The following is a 22,726-nucleotide window of genomic DNA, read 5'->3' as shown; positions in this document are numbered from 1 at the left end:
CAATAGCCTTTGTAAGATCATTTTCCAGGTATTCACTAAGCCTCGACAAGTCGCTGATGTTACCAGCCCTGCACCGTCTAGGGCTTCTGGAACCTTTTGGGTTCCACTAACCTTGAGGGCGACCATTCTAATAGGTCCACCACCCCGGGGGGGTTATAGGTAGTGGCTTCAGTGCAACCTTCACCAGGAAATTATCCATCCATGACAAGGGGAAGTTTGAGTTACTTCTGCCCACGGATGTTCCACTCCGAACAGAAAAACCGCATCAAGAGTATGACCGGCACAATGCGTCGGACCAAAGACAATCTGGGATAGGCCCAGGTTGGTCAATGCACACATGAACTCCTGCCGCCCCTATAAGATCTGAAGAATGGACTAGAGGGGATATTGAAATCTCCCAGAAACAAGAAGTCTGGGAGTTTCCGACACCAGCTCTGAGACCAGTGTGTCAGCTCGGCTAGGGAGTCTGTTAAGAGGAGGTGGTCAGTATACCAACAGAATCCCCAGATTGTCCCTCGTCTTCAGGCAAAGGTCACGCTTCGATGTGGCTAATAGTCAGAGAGGTATCCTGGTCAGGGTGAGGTTGTTTTTCTTATGGACTATGGCCACACACCCCCTCGCCCACTTCCCCTTACCTGCTCCTTAAACAGCATACCTGGCTGGGAGAGCTGAGGTCCATGTCACACTGCTATCATCCCCCAGCCAGGTTTCCATGATACCGACCAGGTCATCAGGTTCTCAGTAAGTGATCGTATAAGAATGTGGGTTTTGTTCTTGACTGACCTGGCATTACAAGGAACAGTGAAAGGTTCAGTGGATGGATTGGTACATTCTCCAGACCTTTGGGTTAACGGGTGATGGAGGGAGATAGGTTTTAAGCATCGATCTCTTCTTCCTTTATGACAATATTTCACCCGTACCACCATACCTCCTGTATCCCTGCACAACTCTCATAGCGCTCCATATCGTTGTTCAAAATCTCTACCCTTGCACTCAATCCACAAGGTGTTACTTCCCCATTCCCGACTTCCTCCATATGTCCCCAAGAGATCAAGATGATGGACAACAAATAGTCCGAGACGTTGGCCTCAGTGCTAAATAAGCAAGTCGCTCTTATTTTTCACCCCTAAGCCAGTAGATGGTGTCTACTTAACAACAGAGCATTTAGGAGGAGCAAACATGACAGGTTTCCTCAAGTAGGGACATGAGGAGTTATGGAGCCCTGGGTTTCTTAGGAGGGGGAAGAAATGTTACAAATAATGTTCCGTTCCGGGCCGATGGTGCGATGGAATATAACAGGACGCAGGATTTTATAGGCGCCTCTGCCGCAGGCCTCTCTCCTGCATCGATGGGAGGGCACTCAGGCGATGATGAGGCCCTTAAAGGCGTGCTGGTGAATTCAGGCAACCTCCCCTCCAACCTCTGGCAACCCTCTTGTCGGCGTCCTCACGCTGGTTTGGTTGTTTCTGAGCACTGGGTGCCTTGAGAGCTCATGGTGGAGTTTTAAGACTCACCTGGCCCTCTTTGACTTGGATTGTGAGAAATGAGGGTGAATTTTCATATGGGGTGCTGATTGGCTGAAGAGCAAAGGGGAGGGAGGGGATTTGGTGGGAATGGAGATGACGGGCTGGGTTTGGGTCCTGAGCAAGTCACCACTTTCTCAGCCTCAGAAGGTGACCATGGTGCTGAGAAAACTCTGTGACAGGGGTGAAGGCACACAGAAACAACAACAACTATAGGACCCCCCCTACTACCTGGACTCTGGGACATAGGGCCTGTACAGTCAGACCAAAAATAAAGCAGCTTCGGGCCACTTTGGAGGTGTCCTAAGAGGCAGAAGCCGTGCCAAAGCTGTGTTCTGTTCCTTAGGACTGAAGCACAGCTTTTGCACGGCTTCCAGCCTCTTAGGACTGCGTGCATCTTTTAAACCCCACGCCTCAAAGTGGCCCGAAGCTGATTAGTTTGGCCTATCTGTACAGAATTCGAACTCTATCCTGCAGCACGGAGGACCATGGAGAAGATTCCCTCATGGTGCACAGCTATGTACAAAAATGATGAAAAAGGGAGCCTCTCCTTGTGGGACTGTAGGTTCCTCTCTTTGCCAAGGAAGGAAGAAAGAAGAGAGAAAAGCAAAGAGGAGGAAGGGAAAGATGGAAGAAGGAGAGAGGGAAGGAGGGAGGGAGGGATGGAAGGAAGGAAAGGAAGGAAAGAAAGAAAGAGGGGGAGGGAGGGAGGGAAGGAAGCGGATGGGACTTAGCTTGGAAGAGATTCGGGTTATCCCTTAATCACTGGGCTGTATGGAACAGGAAAAGAGCCTGACAGATTGTCTTCCTTACCCTCTGCGAGGAGAGAGAGGAATGAGAGGTAGAGCTCAATGGTTGACCTCGGAAAGCCAAAGCCAACCTCTCCCCGTGTGACCCTCTCGCCTCCAAGGCCATCTCTGGCCAATGAGGCCACTTATTTTGAGGAATCTCCTTGCAGGTGGCATGGTCCCCGGCCAAGGTGCCCTCTAGGACACAGGTCTGACTACGGTCCAGAAGGGCACTGACCAGCAACCAATGGCTGCACTGGCATCAGTTGCCTTGTAGAGTGGAATCCAGATTCCAAAGAAGAAATGGAATCTTTTCAATGGAAACAACTACTGTATTGTGATATAGGAGGGGGAATTTGCAGTGGGTGCTGATTGCTGAGGGGGAAAGGGGAGGGAGGGCCTTCCTTTGAACCTCTGAAGTAGGGTTGCCATTCCCCGGTTCTGGTGGGACATTCCTGGTTTTCCGGCTCTTGGGAATATCCCATCTCGCCTTTGCTTAATGTCCCTGGATGGTGTACTCCCAGTTTCTCTCCTACCTCGGTCTCCCTTTGCAACAGAGGCAGAGCACCATCCTGTTTGTGTGTGGGAGAGGCTGCAACCCAGGGGTGGGCTTCCAGCTCCTCATTCCATTGGACCAGGTAGAGGAGGAGGCGCCTTTCCATCAGCCAAGCTGAGACTAGAGAAAGGCTCCGGAGGAGGACAGAAGAGAAGTAGTGCGTCTCCCTACAGGGCCTGAACACTCTTGCCAAGAAACCCCAGAATAGTTTCACTTATATTGCCAGACATTATTTGAAGGCGCCAGCAGCAACAAATAAGTGGATTTAGTCATTCATCATTCACACTTTTGCGTTGTGTAAGGGTCATGTGGTGTAATGGTTTGAAGTGGGTCATTGGGAGAAGAACAGGTTTATGCCCGCATAGCATGTAACTCACGGGGTGACCTGGGCAAGTTACACTCTCTCAGCCTCAAGGATGGCGATAGAGCTGTTGGAGGCAATTAGCTTACAGTTCTAAACTGCTTAGCACTGTTAGTTCAGTATGAAGCAGTCTATAAATAAATGAAGCATTCCCCTGTGACGAAACTCTCCAAGAAAAACCCTGATGGTGGGAGACCCGGAGCTGGTAAGACCTGCCATGGGGTTTTCTTGGCAAGGTTCTTTCAGAGGGGGTTACCCTTGCCATCCTCTGAGGCTGAGAGAGTGTGACTCACCAAAGTGGATTTTAATGCTTAAGCTGGGAATCAACCCTGGCCCCAGAGTTTTAGTCCAACAAGGCCTAATACTACTACATCATTCCGTTCTCACACTGCAACAATATGATGATGATGATGAATATGAGATTTTACCATGTGGGAGGAGTTAAGGCCACGACTGCTGCACATTCTTGTTTGGCACACTGTAATTGCCATGGCTCTGTGCTATGGAATTCTTGGAATGTAGTTTTGTTTGGGCCCCCAAGATTCTGAGCTATGTGCAGAATAGTGAAACATCCCTTTGCAATATAGCCATGTTAAATGTTAACCATGTAAACCCAAAGGGTCTGTTATGGAATAAGCACAACTGAAATATGCAATAACCCTATTTAAACATCAAAATGTGGTGTGTGCATGTGTGTGTTTTGGATTTTTTGGGGGGTGGGTTTTTGATATTTGTATGTTGGCCAGAAAGAGGAGCTACATTTCTGCCTGCTGTCCAGGAAGATGTCAAAAATCTCTCCATTTTGCATGACTAAGAGGCATGCATTTTATTAAGCTTTTAAATATCTATATAATGTGTTTGGTTTTTAGTTGGTCATGTCCTCCATTTTTCTTGAATGCCCTACATTTTGGGCCAAATTTTGTGCTACATTTTTTCTGCATTTTGTCCGGTTTGGTGGTAGATAAATATGGCAACCCTATCCCTGGATAGCTCTGGATGTTTCTCCTGGATGTTATGGTACTTTGCTATATTGACCAAAGTGGTGGTAAGTGTGTTGAGTGTTTGAACTGCGGGTTCGAACCTGGCTCTGCCATTGAACCCCTTCAAGTCACACTCTCTCAGCCTCAGAGGGCCATGGCAAACCCCTCTCTGAGGAAGCTTGCCAGGAAAACCATGAGTCGAAATAAACCACTTGAAGGCACACAACAACACAACAACAACAACAACAACTGGGTATATATGCTTTAATTGACTCAAGTGGACCTTTTATCCTTGTTTGGGGCATGATGTCCAAACATGCCTTCCAGGTTTTTTGGACTTCAGCTCCCAGAAGCCTCAGCCATCTTGCTAATGGTCTGAGATTCTGGGAGCTGAAGTCCCCAACAGCTGGAGGGTCAGAGCTTGGCCATCACTGGTTGGGGAGTACTCTTGCCCCTCAGAGTCGAAGAGGAGCCAGATATGTGAGTTGGATGTACGTTTGCCTCTCCCTAGGAGAGCAAAGGGTGAGATCCGAGTTGCCACTGAACGCCTAGAGCGGTCGCAGGAGCACCAGGCGGACGGAGTGTATTCCTCCACTTCCGGCTGCAGCAGAGAGGTCCAAGCTGCAGGGTGGCTGGCTGTCACTCAGCATTGGAGGCTGCTGGAGTGATGTGGCATTTTGTTTTCTGGCAGCATTGCTTCCCTCCCTCTCTCTATAGTTTTTACACTTGTATGCAGTTTTAATATGTAAACAGCCCTCTGTTTCTTTTGCACTGAGAGGTGAGATCAAATATATTATTATTATTATTATTATTATTATTAATGTACCTGTATAATTGCAGATACAGGTTAAGCTTTTAAAATGCTTATAACATGTTAAACTGTGCTTTGTGAGGATAGGGATTTTTGAACCAAAATGCAATGCAGAAATAAATGGATAAAAAGCACATATGTTGTATTAAAAGCTATCAACAGCAACCCAGACAATACTGGTAAAGTAGGGGTAACTATAGGACAGAATGACTTTCCTGCCTCATAACCCTGCTTCTGTACTTTAGTCTTTCCCCTGAAAGGAATCCGGTATGAAACTGGGCTGATGCTTAGAAAAGGGTATGTTGGGGTGGGGGTTGATTTGATGCAATTATGGTATTTTCAGAAGGGAATAACCTTTTAATCATGAATATTTGAGTGGAGTAAAGAGGATGAATAGTTAATTTTGGAACAATTTGCCTAATTCTTTAAGGTTTTTAGTGGCCATGATCTATAGATCTATAAATAGTGGCCATGAAACAAGAGGTATACCCTGCAGGTATACTAGGACTCTTCTGTGCTGAACTTTAAGGAATGATACCTAGGCAAAAAACAATTGAATTCTCATGAGAGCTGTAGCTTCTAAGTAGCCATCACAGTAAGTCCTGTATTGGTGATGTTAACACATTCTAAATTATATATGATATGGAGGAAGTAGACTAGGGAAACATTTCCAGAAACAGTTCCTACCCACTGGAAGCTGAGCTATGAGACAATCAGGACAAATAATAAAAGATATCCACAAAGTATGTTTTAAAATTATAATTTTGTTACTGCTAGATGAAGTGGTGGCCACAACTTTGGATGACGTTAAAAAGAGGGTGGATGCCCAGTGGGGTGTCTGTGTCACACTGGCCCTTCAGGATCTCGTGGGGCACTGCACTCACTCTGCTTATCCCAAAAACAAAAACAATTATCCCCACTTATTTTTTTTTATCAACAGACCTCCTCAAGGATCCCTAGGGCCCTTGGGGGACTATTTTGCCATTCTGTGACCCACCCGACCCATTTTAGGCCTAGGTCAGGCCTTTTTTCCAACAGGAGGTGAATGGAAGTAGAATGTGGACACCATCCACAGTGCATATGTTCTGGAATATTTAATTAAAGTAAGAAAACTGTTTCTGAAAGAATGGATAAATCTGTCTTTGAGCTTTCTGCCATACTTGCCTGAATTATGTCAAAATGTTGGTTTGTTGTCATTGTTCTATGATTTCATGGCAGGTTGCTGGAGAATGTTCGTTCCAAGATCTCTTAAAGTCAAGAGGAATGCTGTTGATTTGGAGACCTGTGTAGCTAAAAAAAGCAAGTCCTCTCCAGACGAGTCCTTATTTGAAAAGGCTACAGAGTTCAGAGATGCCAAGTTGGATGTAAGAAACATAACAGCTTCAGAGAACAATTTATTCAAACCAGTGGAAGGATACACTGAGCCGCAGATCTCTCATGATTCACCGGCGGCCTTTACGGAATCAACTGTGGAAAAGGCCAGTGTGGAGAACTCTTCTCTTGTGGAGGAGCCCATAAAATCTTTCAGTAAAACACAACGCTGGCCACAGCCTGGGGAACCAGTGTGTGTGGTCTGCGGCCGTTACGGGGAGTATATATGTGACAAGACTGACGAAGACATTTGTAGCTTGGAGTGTAAAGCCAAGCACCTTATACATGTCAGAGAGGAAAATGAAAACTCGGAGCTGGCTAGTACTAATAAAGCAGATCCTCCATCTGGTTTCATTAATGGTACTTACATCTATGAAGAAAATGCCTTTGTGTCAAGCCTTCAAGATGAGCAGATTGATAACTTAAAGCAGCAGCTAGGCATAGTTATCCAAGGTGAAGGAGTTGCAAGACCAATAGTAGAATTTGAACACTGTGGTTTCCCTGAGGTTCTGAGCTCCAATTTAAAAAACGCTGGCTATGAAGTTCCAACTCCTGTCCAAATGCAGATGATTCCAGTTGGATTGCAGGGCAGAGATATTGTGGCCACAGCTGACACAGGCTCAGGGAAAACTGCGGCTTTCCTACTTCCTGTTATAATTAAAGCCTTGGGAGAGGTAAAGTTCAACCCTACCTGTTCAGAAAGATGTGAGAATTGTGTGTCACTCACCTATGCGTGTGCCTGAGAACAAAGAAGGCATTTAAGGAGGTTACTCCTGCAAAACATACTACATAAGATTTTAGTTTTAGTTATATTGGAAAATCTTGAGAAATTATCTTGACAAATTATGTTTTCTTTTAAGTTCTGTGTTTAATTCTGTTGATTTGAAAGTAGGGATTAAAATAGCAGGGAAAATTGTTCAGTGGTTGGTCATGTAAAGGAGGTACAGCATTTGCTATGATTGTTCCATTTAATTTCAAATGGCTGCCTTCCTACCATGTTTTTTTCCAGACCTCCAGTTCTTCTTGTCTGGATGGGGAAGTTGCAAGGCTAAGGAAAAAATATTTGGCCAATGACCAAACTATTTATTCTAGCGAGAATAGTGAGACTATTAGTTAGAATAGTCTGAGTGGACTGTATGAAGTGTGAGAGGATTTTGTACATTTGAAACAAATGTAATCTTTCACACATTTCTCACTACTGAGCCAAGTTAATGAGATGAGAGCGAGAGTCCACTGCTAATCAACAGGCAGAACGAATTTAGGAATGCTGGTGATAATTCCCCAGATAGATTTTAATTATTGAAAGAATTAAAACTGTGCCATTTTTCTGTGTGTCACATATAGCAAAAGTGACTTCAACAATTTGCAGTAAAATCCACACGGTTGTTGTATAAAAATACCCTAAAAGGGGCATAAATTATACCAGTCCTTTCAAATACAAATACTGTACAGATTGTTGCTGGGTTACCTTTCTTCTTGTTGCTCACCTACCAAAGGTTGAACTGTAAAACATTCTCCAAGTTTCTCTAGCCAAGGAAGTGTCTTTGTAGTGGAAAGAATTTCTCTTGTTGTAACCCTTTTGCCATTGATTTTTGATTCTGCTGTAAATTCCATGGTATGCAAATAACAATAGTACTGGATGATATTTCTGCATATCCAGCAAATGAGCTTGCATGCTGCTGTTGTGCATGTGGTGAATCACAGCAGAATGTGTAAATAGATGCCATTTGAGATTATTGTATTGGGTGTGATATTGGTTGATAGAAAAGATGATTCATTCAGACATTTATGCCATCATTTAACATGGTAGCGATCTCATTACGTCTGTGACACATTTCATTTGGATGTGTGAATGAGTCTTTATAAAAATTTCTGTACCAGTTCACCCACTTGCTCTTATTTTGGGGCTTAAATGCTGAACAGAGTGGGAGTAGATTTCCCCGGTATCTAATGTTACATTCTGACTGCTGTCATTCCTGCTGCCTTCTGGATGAAAAGGATATTGTTGAGCTGGTCTGACGCAAACCAACAGCTCTCTTTATGTTTTACTTAGCAATATATTTGTGAATATGATTGGTGACTTGTAACTCTTCCCCACCCCTTTTTTTTCTTCTTTAGGCAGAAGCACCATCTGTACTTATTCTGACGCCAACTAGAGAGTTGGCTATCCAAATAGAGAAACAGGCAAAAGAGCTTGTGGTTGGACTTCCAAACATGAGAACTGTTCTTTTAGTTGGAGGATTGCCATTACCACCTCAGCTTCATCGTTTGAAACAAAATGTTAAGGTGAAATTTGCTTGCATAATGTATTCATATGAAAAATAAATACATAAATGTTTGGAAACTTCTGCACATAGTAGCCTGTACACCAGAGTTCCTTCTTCTGGATTCTTATTAATTAAATGAAGATTTCCCAATTATGATTGGACTTAATGTCCAAAAAATATTGTACAGGTTGGGTGTCCAGAATTCCAAAATACTTCAGGATTCAAAATTGCCAACATGGGTGGCTGAGATAGTGACATCTTTGCTTTCTGATGATTCAGTGTAAACAAACTTTGTTTCATGCAAAAAATAATTTTAAAATATTATGTATAAAATTACCTTCAGGGTATGTTTATATAGTGTATATGAAACATAATTGAATTTTAAGTTTACACCTGGATCTCATTTCCAAAATATCTTGTTATGTATGTATATGCAAATATTCCAAGACTGCCCACCCCACCCCCAAAAATCTGAAATCCAAACATTTCTGGACTCAAGTGTTTTGGATAAGGGAGACTCAGCCTGTACAAACCAATAGGAATATTGTAAAAAGATCTCTAGACTTGTGTAGGGTACCTGTCCCTTTCCACATCAAAGTGGGAGTCTGAGAGGCCAAGGGTAGGAAATGGGGAAAGGCCAAGGAAAGTGAGCGGGAGATTTGAAATTCACCATTAGGTTCTCCCATCAGTTAACCGATTTAAAAAGCAATGCTTGTTTTTGAAAAATCTACCTGCAGTTGGAATGAAATGTCACAGGAGGTCATTGAGATATTTTGATGGAACATATCAGCATAGCTGTGGAAGCTGGGCTTTCAAAGGATCTTTAGCTGCTGTTGTATGTAGAGTTTCATGAGGAAGATTTGGGTGGAGAAGGCTGGGAATCAAAATAGATTGCCAGAGCTAGAGAATACCAAACGCTCTCTGGAGAAAACAGAAAACCCTACCCTAACTGGTAGTTTAATTTAGCTGCTGAAATGCAACTTATGCCTTGAGTGCTTTTGTTCACAAAAATAATTCTTGCCCCTGGCCTAATGGTGTGTGGGTTTGTTGAAGATTGTAATTACACTTGTTTAATTGTTTAATATAACCTTAATTATTCTCTATTGTTTTACATTTAAATTGCTTTACATTGTTTAAATTGATTTTATTTCTCTGCTTTCCTGAGTTCCCACGATATAAGGAGGTATATGAATATGTTAATTAAGTAAAAGTGTTTTGAAACATTGAATTATTGTATAAAGTTATTTCTCCCCACTTTTTCTCTTAGGTTATAATAGCAACACCTGGGAGGCTCCTAGAAATTCTAAAGCAAAGTTCTGTTCAACTTCATAATATCAAAATAGTTGTAGTGGATGAGGTAAGTTTGTATTATATCTTAGAATCAAAATGTGGATGAGCATTTCTTAAACAGTAGCTGCAATGCTTGTTTCCACTATGCAGGCACATATAGGCCTTAGTAAGCAAGATATGTACACTTTTATTGAAAGGTTTCTAGTGTGTTGTAGATTTCAAATATGTTCCTATGTACTTTCTTTGGCTTTGTCCCACTATTCTTGGAGTGTAGCTCAACTGAAGTCTTAAGGACCCAGTAGTGAGTTAACCCCATAACAAGAAAATTTGTGCAGTACTTGTTCTTGACTGTTATAGGAAGTAAGATGCTATTTTTTTTAACTCACTGGTAAAAGGGCCACTGAAGATAAAAAGAATTTAGGGTACCTTTGGCCCTCTGGGTGTTGTTGAATTACAACTTGCATCATCTTTCAACGTTGGTCAGATTGGCTGAGGCTGATCATAGGCCCAACACTAGCTAAAAGGGGCACCTGTTTCCCAACTCTGGTTTAGGACTTTCACTTGCTTCAGTATCTGACAGAGCTTGGAAAAAAGTTCTTTTTTGGAACTACAATGCCAAAAGTCACTCTGATAGCATGGCCACTGGTAGTCCTCAGGATTAGCTTTTCCAAGCTCGGACCTATGCTTTTTGCAAAGTGAAAAGTGGCACTTCGGGCTCTTCTTTCAGTGACTTGTTATTGCCAAGCTTGAGAGCAGAACCCGAAAGGACTGAGAATAAATTGTTCCATGTTTAGCAGAGAACCTTCGTCTATTCTGTGCTTGTCAATATCTAAGAACAAATGTACAAACTCTCTGACAGTGCTTTAGTAATTCCTCAATATTTATTTATTTTATTAATTCATAATTTCTCTTGCTACGTGTCTTAAAATGGCTTAGAACAGATTAAACAAAGTACAGCTAAAACCTGTTTGATACAAAAGTTTAAGAACCATTAAAGAAGCATTTATGTTAAAAACACTAAATTAAAACAGTTTAAAAATGTGTTAAAACATAGTAAAAATGATAAAAGCCTAATATACACCATCAGAAGAAGCTTCTGCCACAGTAAGGTAGGAACCAAAGGCCTGCCTAAATAAAAAGGTCTTTGCCTGCTGCTGGAAAGAGACCATGCGGCCTTCTGTGGGTGGGATTTTGACAATTTGTGAATAGCTGTTGGGAGGACTCTCCTCTGTGTACTCACTAAATGTGTGTGTGATAGTGAGGGAAGAGGGAGAAAGCCCTCCTTGTAAATATATTAAAATTTGCTTAGGTGCATAAAGGAAGATATGGTCTTTCAGACACTCTGGACCCAAGCCATGTAGGTCATAACTGGTACTTCTATTTCTATTCATTTATTTATTAAATTGTCTCATCGTGGTGTATGTGGCTTTTCATTTCCCTGCTTTGTTGCCACTACTACTCTTAGGCAGGTCAAGCTGGGAATAACTGGACCAAAGTCATCAAATCAGTTTTATATCTGATTGAGGATCTGAACCTCAATCTTCCATGTCCCAGTCCAGCACTCAGACTACAAGAGCATACTGTTTTCACCTGTCATCTACAAGGCCAAATATAATGCATTGACAATAAATGTGAAGGATTATTTATTTTCTCAGCAATGCTTGTAAAATGAAAATCTGATGCTAATCATTTCATTTCTCTCTCTTTTTATTTTAAAGGCTGATACTATGTTAAAGATGGGTTTCCAGCAGCAGGTGTTAGATATTTTAGAAAATATCCCCAGAGATCATCAAACCATCTTGGTGTCAGCCACAATGCCTTTTGGTATCGAGCAGTTGGCAAATCGGCTTCTCCAAAACCCTGTGAAAATAACCATTGGGGAGAAGAACCTGCCATGTTCCAATGTTCGCCAGATCATTCTGTGGGTAGAAGAACCTTCAAAAAAGAAAAAGCTGTTTGAAATACTAAATGTTAGTATTGATGGGAAGGAATTCCTCTTGTTTTGCTTCTACAAATCATGGACATTTGGAAATGTGGGGCAAAGAAGTTGAGATTTTGGTCTGGCTCTTAGTCATCAAATTGGGCCACTATAAATGCATCATTGCAACCCACTTTGGTTAACTCATCTGCTGAATCCTATACAGGTAGAACTGATTATTTCAGTGTTACTAGCAACACTGACTTCCGTATTAGTAGGATCATAGGAATCTGCTTTGCATTGTCAGACCATCAGCCCAAATAGTTCAATATTGTTATACTGATTACCATCAGCTCTGCAGGATTTCAAATGAAGGTTTCCAGCTTTACTTGTAAGTACCTATAAATGCTAGTGACTGATCCTTAGATCACCAAACAAAATGTGCTCTGTCATTGATCCATGGTCCTGTATAGTACAAAAGCACACACTGGTACTTTGAGCCATTGATATTGAAAAGCTGTTAGTCCCTGTGCTTTTCCTTATATATTAGGTTGATTAGAAATAATGACTCAAACAACTATGCAAGAATACATGGGAGTTTTAATTAAATTTTTCCTAAATAGCAGCCTTCCCTTGCGCTGTGGCAAACTGCTTTTACTCGTAAAACTGAATGTGAAATTCTTTGTTATGCCTTAGTATATACCTGTTTAAAAGAAAATACATCAAATCCACTGAGCCAAAACCTTCTCTGAGAGTCTCAGCAATTTTTCAGACCGTGATCAAAGTAGTTAAATCTGGCCCTGCGCCTGGTTAAAAAAAAATCCATATTTTTTTACCACAGTAAAAAGAGGTTATTTCTGATTATTTAGTTTTCTTTGGCTTTCTAAACGTATTGGAAACATTTCCATTGTCCTTCAAATTTGTTAATATTACACAAATGTGATGGATCATGTTACTTCACTTATCATTTCCTCAGTTTAATAATATTTAACCTTCCAGTACTTTTAGTATAGAATTTTGAGTGCAGTAATCATGGAGAACAGTGAAGTCAAAGGTCAGCCTTTCTTTCAGGGTACAGTACTATTAATCCCTCTGTAAAGGACTGAAGTCATTCTTCAGTCCTTTATAGTAATTTTATCAATACAGTATTATACTAGCTGTCTCAGTTAAGCAGCTATCATATCTGTATTTGAACTTCAAAGCCATCTCTGAATTTCATAAGTGATTATTTGAAATGTGTAATTGAAAAATTGGGGCATGTAAGGTTCTAGATTGGCCTATAAAAATGATCACTTTCAGTGGGAATATAGTGTTGGATGCTGTGGAAGAGAAAACCGAGGTGTAACTGCTATTGGCAAACAATGTTTGCATTGATATGCAAAAATAAAGTGTTTTGCTTTGTTTAGGATAAGAAACTTTTCAAGCCCCCAGTGCTGGTATTTGTGGAGTGTAAATTGGGTGCAGATCTTCTGAGTGATGCTGTTCATAAAATCACTGGTTTACAGACAATATCCATGCATGCTGACAAATCACAAATAGAAAGAACTACCATATTACAGGTTTGTAGACATATGTGACACTGCCATTTTCCAACTGATTTGTATTCTTGATTATTTGTGCTCCGTGTTTATGAAAGGCAGTGCAATCTTTCCTGAGCTTCAGTACTGCAAATAATATCTGTATATAAACGTTCTGTGCCATGTAGTCTTCTGAGATGTTGTAAAGCTCTCCCTCTGACTTTCATCATTACCTCAAAATTTAGTTGTGTCTGTGATTCAGAAACCTGTTTGTTCTGCTGTCATGTAATTCTGGCATACAGAAATAATTTAGCATGCCTTTCCTAGTAATTGTAGAGCCAGGGCTGGCCCAAGACATTTAGCTGCCTGAAGCAGAACTGGAAGTGGGAGTTCCTCACAAGCCACTTAATGAAGGTGCATAAGAATTCAGTCACCCAAAGCAATTTCTCAGATGGGACAGAAAGTCCTAGAAGTACCTCTTCCCATCTTGGCAGTAAAAATACAGTGATAGCAAGATCAATAAGTAAAAGTTTCATGCATCCAAACTCATTAGATAGCTGCCGCCCTCTATGCTGCATATGCAGAGAAGATATTGAAACAGTGACAGAAGTTAGTATTCCTAGAGCTTGGTGGTAAAAAAAGAACCATTCTGGATCAGACAAAACCTTCTATTTAGTTTAGCATTCTGTGTTCACAATGGTCAACCAGATGCTCATAAGGACATAAATAGTACTTTCCTGTTCTTGTTCCACACTAACCGATATTTGGAAACATAAGGCCTTTGAGAACAGAGATAATATATAGCCACCATGACTAGTAGTTAACTGTGTTAATAACAGGGTGTCTTTGGAGGCCTCTCATTCACTGTAAGTCAAAGCTAACTTGAGGGCACATAGCGATAACAAAAATATTCCATGAATTTGTTTAATACTTTTTTGACAGCACGTTGGTGGCAATGGTACATCCTGTAGCAGAGAATTGCACTTTATGGTGCTGTGTGGGTAAAAAAAAATCATCTTATTTGTCCTGAATCATTCAGCTTCCATGGAGTAATGCCAAGTTTTAGTATTATGAGTGGATTCCTTCATGTTCTTGTTGTGTGCCTTCAAGTAATTTCTGATTTACGGTGACCCTAAAATGACCTGAACTGGGATTTTCTGGGACTGAGTGTGTGTGACTTGCCCACGGTCACTCAGTATGTTGCCAGTGTAGTGTTTCAGGCTTTGGACTATGACTCTGAAAACCAGGGTTTGATTTCCTGTCAACCATAGATCCTTTCTTATCCATCATGAGTACAGTGCGTTTCCACCATCAGTTTCTATCAAGGCATTACCATATTGGCAATTTTATTTTCAGTACTTTTTTATTCTAATGATTCCCAACATGGAATCTGCCCTGTACAGTTTTTTTGTTGTTGCTAGGTTGATTTTGGATGCAGTTTATTCTTGAATGTTTTAAAATGTACTTGAACATTTACAGTGGCAGCTAGCAAAGTGGATTTCAGGAACCTGAACTGAGAGAATACATTTGAGAAGTTGCTTCAGTTCTGTTAAAATGCTTAGGATTGTTCTCTTTGTTTATTGCCCTTTTGCTGTTTTTATTTCCAAAATGTGCTCAGAATTTGTTGCTAGCCTCTTTGTAATTTTTCTGTGATTTATTCTCCTTGGCTGGAAATCCTCTTTTTTTAAAGGTTTGACAAGAAGTCTCAAAAATTACATAATGCATGAGTTTTTTGCTTCCTCCCTCCCAGCAATAAGAAAATGGCTTCATTGATTCAAAACATTTTTTCCCTATCTTGCAGTCAAGCAGTAAGACACTCAGAAGAACCGAAATATTATTTCTCTGTTTCTTGTACTAGGGATTATTCCAAGAGAAGTATGAAGTTGTAGTAAGCACTGGAGTCCTTGGACGTGGACTTGACCTTGTCAACGTTAAGCTGGTGGTAAATTTTGACATGCCATCTAGTATGGATGAATATGTACACCAGGTAAATACATGTCTGTTCAGTATTACTGGGTGTACCTGTATGGCAAGGGTAGGGATATCCAAAATTCCTGAAGAGCCAACAATCACAAATAATCCCTAACCAGTATGGCCAGTCATAAAGAATTATGGGAGTTGTAGTCCAAACTGAAGGGCCAAAGGTTCCTTACCACACTTGGCAGTATAAAAGTAGGGTAACTACCTCGCTGTAGCAAGGTGGGGCTCTTTCTTGTGTGAAGGAAGCTGTGATTACGCCCTTCCAGAGTCCATTCATCTAGCATGCAGCCTTCTTCCCTTTCTGCTTCCCTCCACCTTTCCTAGCATTGTTTTTTTCCAGTGGCTCATGCCTTCTCATGATGTGCCTGAAATATGACAGCCTGTTTTGTCATCTTGGCTTCCAGGGAGATTTCTGGCTTGATCTGTTCCAAATAATTTGGTTGGGTTGCTGCCACACTGCAGTGGTATTTTTTTGGTGGGTGAGGTTGGCATTGTTAGGTGTAACTATATGGAGGTCTGTTTAAAGATCTGGTTCTATTTGAAAAAATAGAACTAGCTATTGAATTTTCTCAATTTTACAAGATTGGCCAACTTTAAGCATTGTTGTTCTTAATTTCTCAGGTTGGAAGAGCAGGTCGGCTTGGTCACAATGGAACGGCAATTACCTTCATTAATAACAACAGTAAGAAACTGTTCTGGGATGTTGTGAAGCGAGTGAAACCTACTGGCACTATTCTCCCACCCCAGTTATTAAACTCCGCATATCTACATGACCAAAAGAGAAGAGAACAGCAGAGAAATAAACAGTCTCAGAAGGGACTTGTAACTGGTGACAACCTTATGGACATTATCAGAAAACATGACAAGAGCACTTTTCAGAAATAAGGAGCTATGTTGTATTTGTAAATATAAGTCTTTTTGCAACTTGTACTAAACACTGAATTAACCTCATAATTCCTTGGCTATTATCCAGTTAAACACTTTGAAATCCCATTGATTTGGTCACATAATTAAGCAAGTGTTTGAAATCAGTAGGATGTCAGATTTCTTGGCTTCAGTTCAGCTGTGCACAATAATAAATAATTTGTCATATTTTTATTCTGGTACTTTTACAGAATGTCAGAGCAGCGTTTTAATATCCTGCTTTATTCATCTGTTACAGAGATTTACTGCAAGTCATTAGAGTAAGATTTCTCATCCATCATTTTATATTTTGGACTAGGATACAAAATATGTCTTAAGGTTAAATACATGCACTGTCCTACGAACTACAAATGACAACACACCTCTTAAACTGATGACTTACTTTCAATATGTGGAGAAGGAGCAATAAAGGGTGTACTTCAAATTAAGGTGCTGCACAGCATCCCACAAATAATAATAAATGGTCTACATGACAAATTTTGCCAAGAAGACCCCCTGATGGTTTGCCTTAGAGTTGCCATGAATCAGAGACAAGCTGAGGACATGAAACAAACACATCTTTTCAGTTATGGCAATACGTATCTCACATCTGTATGACATGAAGTCAGAAGCAGCAGCAGTGAGGGGGGGAGGGTCAAGGATGGGAGCAGATGCGTATTTACACCAAACAGTTACAGCAGTCTGATACCACTTTAACTGTTATATCTACATTCTGTGGATTGTTTGGATTTGTAGTTTAGTGAGGTGGTTAGAGATCTCTATTAGAGAAATCTAAATTCAGTTCCCACAGTACCTTGAAAAGATGGATTACATTGGGATAACTTGGGAACTATTAGAGCTCTGTGGCTGAGAATTTTAAATAGTGCACCAAATTACAAAGATTGTGGGATAAGGTGGAGGAATGGAGCCATAACATCTCAGTATTAGAGGGATCAATAATCTGATTCTTTATAAAGCAGTCTCACTGCAATTATTGTCCACTAGAATGTGGAATATTTCACCTCTCCCTTTTGAAGAGAAATAAAACATGAAAATAAATACAGTGTTCGTTATGGTCTGTAGTCAAATGAGGTTAGCTATCTACAAAAATTCATGTCACAAGAATACTAATATGCCATTTTCACAGCAGAACACACAAACAACCCTTCTCACTTTTCCTTTGGTACTGCATTTTTATTTATTTTGCTATGTGGAACTGAAACCCATGCTTTATCCATTTTTGGTTTTGTATCAGGAAAAAAACTCCATATATTTTTGGAAAGACTCTCATTGTGAAAGGACAAAGATGTTGAACACATCACAGCTTAGTAATAAAGAACTGTGTTCTTATTAACCTAGGTTAATCATGACTATTTAGTATGAAAGTAACAGGTAATTAACAGATGGAATCTGGCCTAGATTATATAAATGTCATTGGAATCTCATAGTGAGATTGGGAACCCATAGAAAGCATCTATCTATTTTCTAGTTTTGTGGACAGTCCCATAGATGTCTATTTTCATTTAAACTTTTATATCCTGTAAACATGCGCTGAATTAGCCTGTAGTAGGCAATCCATGACTATTAAAATCTAAGATTACTTTGGGGAGCTTGTCCTTGATCCTACATTCACATTCTAGTTGTGTTTTATACAGATGAGTTAGAAAACAGAACACAGAAGACAGCAATATTGGAGAGACAAGAGTGGGGCTGCAGTGGAAGCTGCTTCCCGATAGGCCTTGTCTTATAATGGAAAGGAAAAAAAAAACTAGCATCTTGTGGGTCTTACGGGTTAGAGGCACTGTATACTCATGTATAAGTCTAGAAATTTTAGTCAAATCTTCTATCGATCATGTAACAAAGTAATGATAGAACTTTCAACGAAGTCTGAGAAATTTGCCATAGTTCGCATTTGTGGCCTAATGTGTATAAAGGGCAGTTACAGAGCTGGGTTTAACTGCTGTGCACTACATAAACATGCCACTAAACAAAAAACTTTCATGATTGTGGGAGGTACCTGCTCTCAATGAATACAAAGCATCCTGAGATACATATCTTTAAAATATCTGCAGAAAATACTCATTACAGATCTATTCCTGTAAACTGGGGGGTGGGTTTATAATAGAGTCCACATTAAACTTGTTTTGGTGCCATGCACTAGGGCTGGGAAAAGTGTAGCCCTGCAGGTACTTTTGGACTGTGGGTCATGTTATTCCTCACCTTTGGTTATGTTGGCTAGGGATGCTGGGACTTGATGTCTGAAAACATTAGGAGAGCCCATCTACACAGAATGGCAGGTTGTTTCTGAGGGGACTGAGAAGGGGAGAGGCAAACAAAAACAGGTCATTTTTAGGTTTCTACAGTTGTTGGTGTGGACATTTAAAACACTGAATACAACCCCCCCATCATTTAAAAATTATTTCCAATATGTACAAAAATCGGGGGGGGGGGGGCATTTAATATAAATTTTAAATGTTAGATTGGGGTTGAACATGTTTTAAAATTGTCTTTTAAAAAATAACATAATTTCCCACAAGGTGGAAATGTGCAGCTATTTAATTTTGTTTTGGGCAAAAGTTGAAGCTGGGAGGAAAAAGGAGGGCCTGTGGATACTTTTTGGTGCAGAATTACTGTAGTTTAAAATGAAAATTCAAAGATATAGCCATGTGAGTCTGTGGAATCAGCGTGTAGCAATATGTCGTAGCACCTTTGAGGCTCACGGAAAGGAAGGAATTGGCAGCATGAGCTTTCATAGACTTCAATCGCATTTGCAAATCTGAGGAAGTGGACTGAAGTCTAGAGATTATCACAGGAGGGCATTTGAAAGTATAAACACTGATTAACCCATGATAATCCCGCAATTACGCTAAAGTTTTCACATGACGTTGAGATGACGTGATTAAAGTGCCATTATCCCAGGAATAACCAGGCAAGAAACAGCAGCAGATCATTCATGGGACTTTCCATTGAATGACTTTTTGTTGTTTATTGTCTGGTTGTTCCCTGGTTATTCATGGGATATTGGCTCTTGTGTTAATCTCAGTTTAATTGCATTTTAATGCCAATTGTGCAAGTTTCATGGGTTAATCACTGTTTAAACTCCACATTTTCCTCCATGTGATAAAGCTCATGCTGCCAATTTCTTTCAGTTAGTCTCAAAGGTGCTACAAGATCTCTCTACATTTAAAATGAAAAGTTAGGTTGCATTTATGTATGTGTACCCTAAATACTCTAGGTACCAGATCCCATCTGAGCCTGGAAGCTAAGCAGGGTCAGCTTTGGTTAGTACTTGGATGGGAGATGGCCAACCAATACCAGGACCTGGCAAAGCCACTACTGAGTGTTCTCTGCCTTAGAAGACCCTATAAGATTCATGGGATCGCTGTAAGATGACAGGCGACTTGAAGAACTATACACAAAGAAAAAGCTTGTCTCTTGCAACAACTACCGAACTGTCAAAAGCTAAGCTGTATGAATGGGAACAAGGGACTGACACTCTTTTTGCTCCATCTCCTGGCGGTGTCTGACCACTATGAGAACAACTGAGAGAAGGATGTTGTATCTTAAGCTTTCATTGACATCTGAGGAAGTAGACATCTCCCCAAACGTCTGCGTACAATTACTTCCTTAGTTAATTTTAAGACCGTATTGTTTATGGAAGCATTTCAGGTTTCAGCTTGATAATTTTGGATGGGTCAGATTAAGAGTGTATTGCTGTTCCATAGTTTTAGAGCTACTTAATGCTAAACTAAACTAAGCTATATTTTAGAGCTTCTTAATGCTGATTTGTTTAATTGCTTGTTTTTAAAATTCCTTGCTTTGTTGATTTTAGATTGAACGCCATAAGCGGGTTTTATCTAGTTTTGATGATTAATGTAAAGCGCCGTGCAAAACTTAATGGAGCTATACTGTATAAATAAACTTTAATACTACTACTGCTACTACTACTACTAATAATAAAAGACAAAGGCCTCATCTCCACTGCAGAATCAATGCAGTTTGACACTGCTTTAACATCCATGTCAAAATGCTATGGAATTCTGGGATCTGCAGTTCTATGGGGTACTTAGCCTTCTCTGTCAAGAAAGAGCAGGGTGACCAGATGTCCTAACCACAAAAGAAGGACAAGGCACTGCAAAACGGCCTCCCCTGACAGATCATCCCAGTCCCTCTGATACGAATTGCTCACAACTGCCCCAGATGTCTCTCTTTAATTGTGATTATAAGTTATTTTTAACAACTTTTTTTTATAATGTTGTTAATTATGTAGTTTAGTTTTAAGGCAGGGTTTATATATAATTTTATTTACTATATAATTACGTATTGTATTGTGTATTTTCATTGCATATTTTTTGTGTATTTTTTGGTGTGTAATTATATTGTGTTATTTTTATTGTCGTGACCCTCATCGATCCTACGGGAGAGGCGGGCTAAAAATAAAACATTATTATTATTATTATTATTATTATTATTATTATTATTATTATTATTTAGGGCGTTCAAGAAAAATGTGGGACATGACCAAATGAACCCACCTTTATTCCTTTGGGAAAAGGTGGGATATTAAAAAAATATTATTAATACTACTACTATTAAATAAATAAATTAAATAATAAATAAAATTATTATTATTATTATTATTATTAAAACTAAAAGCATTCATATCCATGTAAATCCATGCTTTTTGGACCAGGCTCAAAGTGGGAGGACATTTTGGCAATTCCTCCTGGACAGGAAATGAAGGACAGATGTCCTGGTAAAAAATGGAGAGCTCTAGTGCCACTGCAAACTACAAATCCCAGGGATGGAGCCATGGCCAAACTGGATTGTTTCTGCAATAGGCCCAAGTCTGGGAAAAGCTCATGCTGCCACCTCTTTCCCTCAGTCATTAGCCTCAAAAGGTAACATAAGGGGATTCCCATACTTCTAGTGTGCCTTTTTCTCTTTCCTTTTGACTTGGCTCTATAACCCACAGGGGCCTCCGCTTGGGAGCCTGAAGTGTGGCTACAACTTGGCTGTGGCTGCACTTCCCTCTTCCCTCACCTCAGCCAATAGGAGGCGTCGGCGCGCCATTCGAATGGAAAGGGAGTGATGTCTCTGCACTGACTGTCTGCTGCTGGCTGTTGATCTGGGGCGAGGTAAGTGGCCAGGTGGGGAGGGGGTGGGTCACTCCCTGTCTATGGAATATACCATTTCCCTCGAGAGGGGGGTGTCTTGGTCACTTGGGATTATGGAGCAGTTGAGACCTAGTCTCTGGTGCTTCTCTCTTTATCTCTTCCTGTTTCCTAGTAGTTTTAAGGCTGGGCACCTTTCTGGACTTGAACTACAAAGCCCATAATCCCCTCCCTAGGCTAGGCTAGGCTATGCTGGGGTTCATGGGAGCTGATATCCCAAACAGCTGGGGACCTACATTTGGTCCATCCTTCATTTTGTCTACACTGTAGAAATAATAATAATAATAATAGACATAATAATAGAAATAATATTACGTAGCAATATTAGCATGTAGAAATAATAATAACAATCTTTAATTTATGTAATAATATAATATAATTATATGATTAAAAATATAATTATAATTAACTGCATGGGCACCATCCTACAGCATCCTGGGGCTTGTAGTTTTGCAAAGCACTCTTTGGCAGAGAAAGCTAAAGACTTGGTAAGACTACAAATCCCAGGATTCCTAGGGAGGGGATTATGGGCTTTGTAGTTCAAGTCCAGAAAGGATGGAGCTGCAGCACTTAAAGTGGTGTCAAACGGAGTTATTTCTACAGTGTAGATGCACCCTGTTTTCTTTTGCTGCTGCAGGGGATTTTCTGCTAGCCTTCCCCTCCTGTTAAGGGAGAAGGTGCTGTTCTTGAAGGAGCTAAAATTGTAAATTATTTTATTATTATTATTATTATTATTATTATACGTTATTAAAATACGCTGTAGATTTACACAGAGCTGTACATACAATCAATAAAATAGACAAAAAGAAACCTGCCTATGGTGTACATTCTACAAAATAATAACAAAATACATATAAAATAATATATAATAATAGATGATAGGAGTCGATAAAATTATTATGTGGCTTTATTTATTTATTTTCTTTCTTTAAATCTCCCCCAAAACTATAGAGACTCAAGCCGTGCTCCTAATTGTTTTGCTTACACGTATATCCTATTCTGTTTTGTTTTAGGTTACACTTCCCATGAAAGCCACCTTGAACAGGTCACACTCTCTCAGCCTCAGGGGAAGGCCATGGCAAACCTCCTCTGAACAGGTGACATCTTGTTAGTGAGGTGTGTTTGTGTTGTGAGCCTTCAGGTTGTTTCTGACTTACGGTGACCCTAAGGCAAACCTACCATGGGGTTTTCTTGGCAAGATTTGTTTAGAGGAGGTTTGCCATTTACACATATGTTAAACTTATGTTAAATTCAATTTATGGAAGGTTGGTGGGATTGAGTAATGTT

The 22,726-nt window shown here is 40.3% G+C and overlaps 2 protein-coding genes across 6 annotated transcripts in view; both read left to right on the top strand.

The window, feature by feature from the left end:
• The first annotated feature begins 4,742 nt into the window (after positions 1 to 4,742).
• DDX59 (DEAD-box helicase 59) lies at positions 4,743 to 16,474 on the top strand. 2 transcript variants are annotated; one of them, XM_042465656.1, is made up of 8 exons: positions 4,743 to 4,872; positions 6,238 to 7,064; positions 8,509 to 8,676; positions 9,925 to 10,014; positions 11,666 to 11,917; positions 13,272 to 13,424; positions 15,241 to 15,369; positions 15,984 to 16,474. In XM_042465656.1, exons 2-8 carry the CDS (start codon positions 6,249 to 6,251, stop codon positions 16,245 to 16,247), a joined length of 1,872 nt encoding a protein of 623 aa, XP_042321590.1. In that variant the 5' UTR covers positions 4,743 to 4,872; positions 6,238 to 6,248; the 3' UTR covers positions 16,248 to 16,474. The 2 variants fall into 2 exon arrangements, with proteins under 2 accessions (XP_042321590.1, XP_042321589.1); XM_042465655.1 differs by lacking the exon at positions 4,743 to 4,872 and adding an exon at positions 6,102 to 6,122.
• A 1,918-nt stretch (positions 16,475 to 18,392) lies between these two features.
• Positions 18,393 to 22,726, top strand: part of KIF14 (kinesin family member 14) — a 48,920-nt gene continuing 44,586 nt past the window's right edge. The window contains exons 1-2 of one of the 4 annotated variants that reach the window (XM_042461267.1): positions 21,350 to 21,403; positions 22,453 to 22,555. The gene's annotated coding sequence lies outside the window, so the exon portion shown is untranslated. Of the gene's footprint in view, positions 18,608 to 21,349; positions 21,404 to 22,452; positions 22,556 to 22,726 lie in introns of those variants that run through there. The other 3 variants (XM_042461264.1, XM_042461266.1, XM_042461265.1) reach the window with 3 other exon arrangements.

This window comes from Sceloporus undulatus, chromosome 4 (assembly GCF_019175285.1).
Source record: "Sceloporus undulatus isolate JIND9_A2432 ecotype Alabama chromosome 4, SceUnd_v1.1, whole genome shotgun sequence".
NCBI lineage: Eukaryota > Metazoa > Chordata > Lepidosauria > Squamata > Phrynosomatidae > Sceloporus > Sceloporus undulatus.
This window is presented reverse-complemented; position numbering and strand designations above follow the sequence as displayed.

Excerpts from the sequence above, each read along its gene's own strand:
- DDX59 (XM_042465656.1), top strand. The coding sequence starts at position 6,249 with ATGTTCGTTCCAAGATCTCTTAAAGTCAAGAGGAATGCTGTTGATTTG. Across the intron at positions 7,065-8,508 it reads TAATTAAAGCCTTGGGAGAG|GCAGAAGCACCATCTGTACT; the intron begins GTAAAGTTCAAC and ends TTTCTTCTTTAG. Across the intron at positions 10,015-11,665 it reads AAATAGTTGTAGTGGATGAG|GCTGATACTATGTTAAAGAT; the intron begins GTAAGTTTGTAT and ends TTTATTTTAAAG.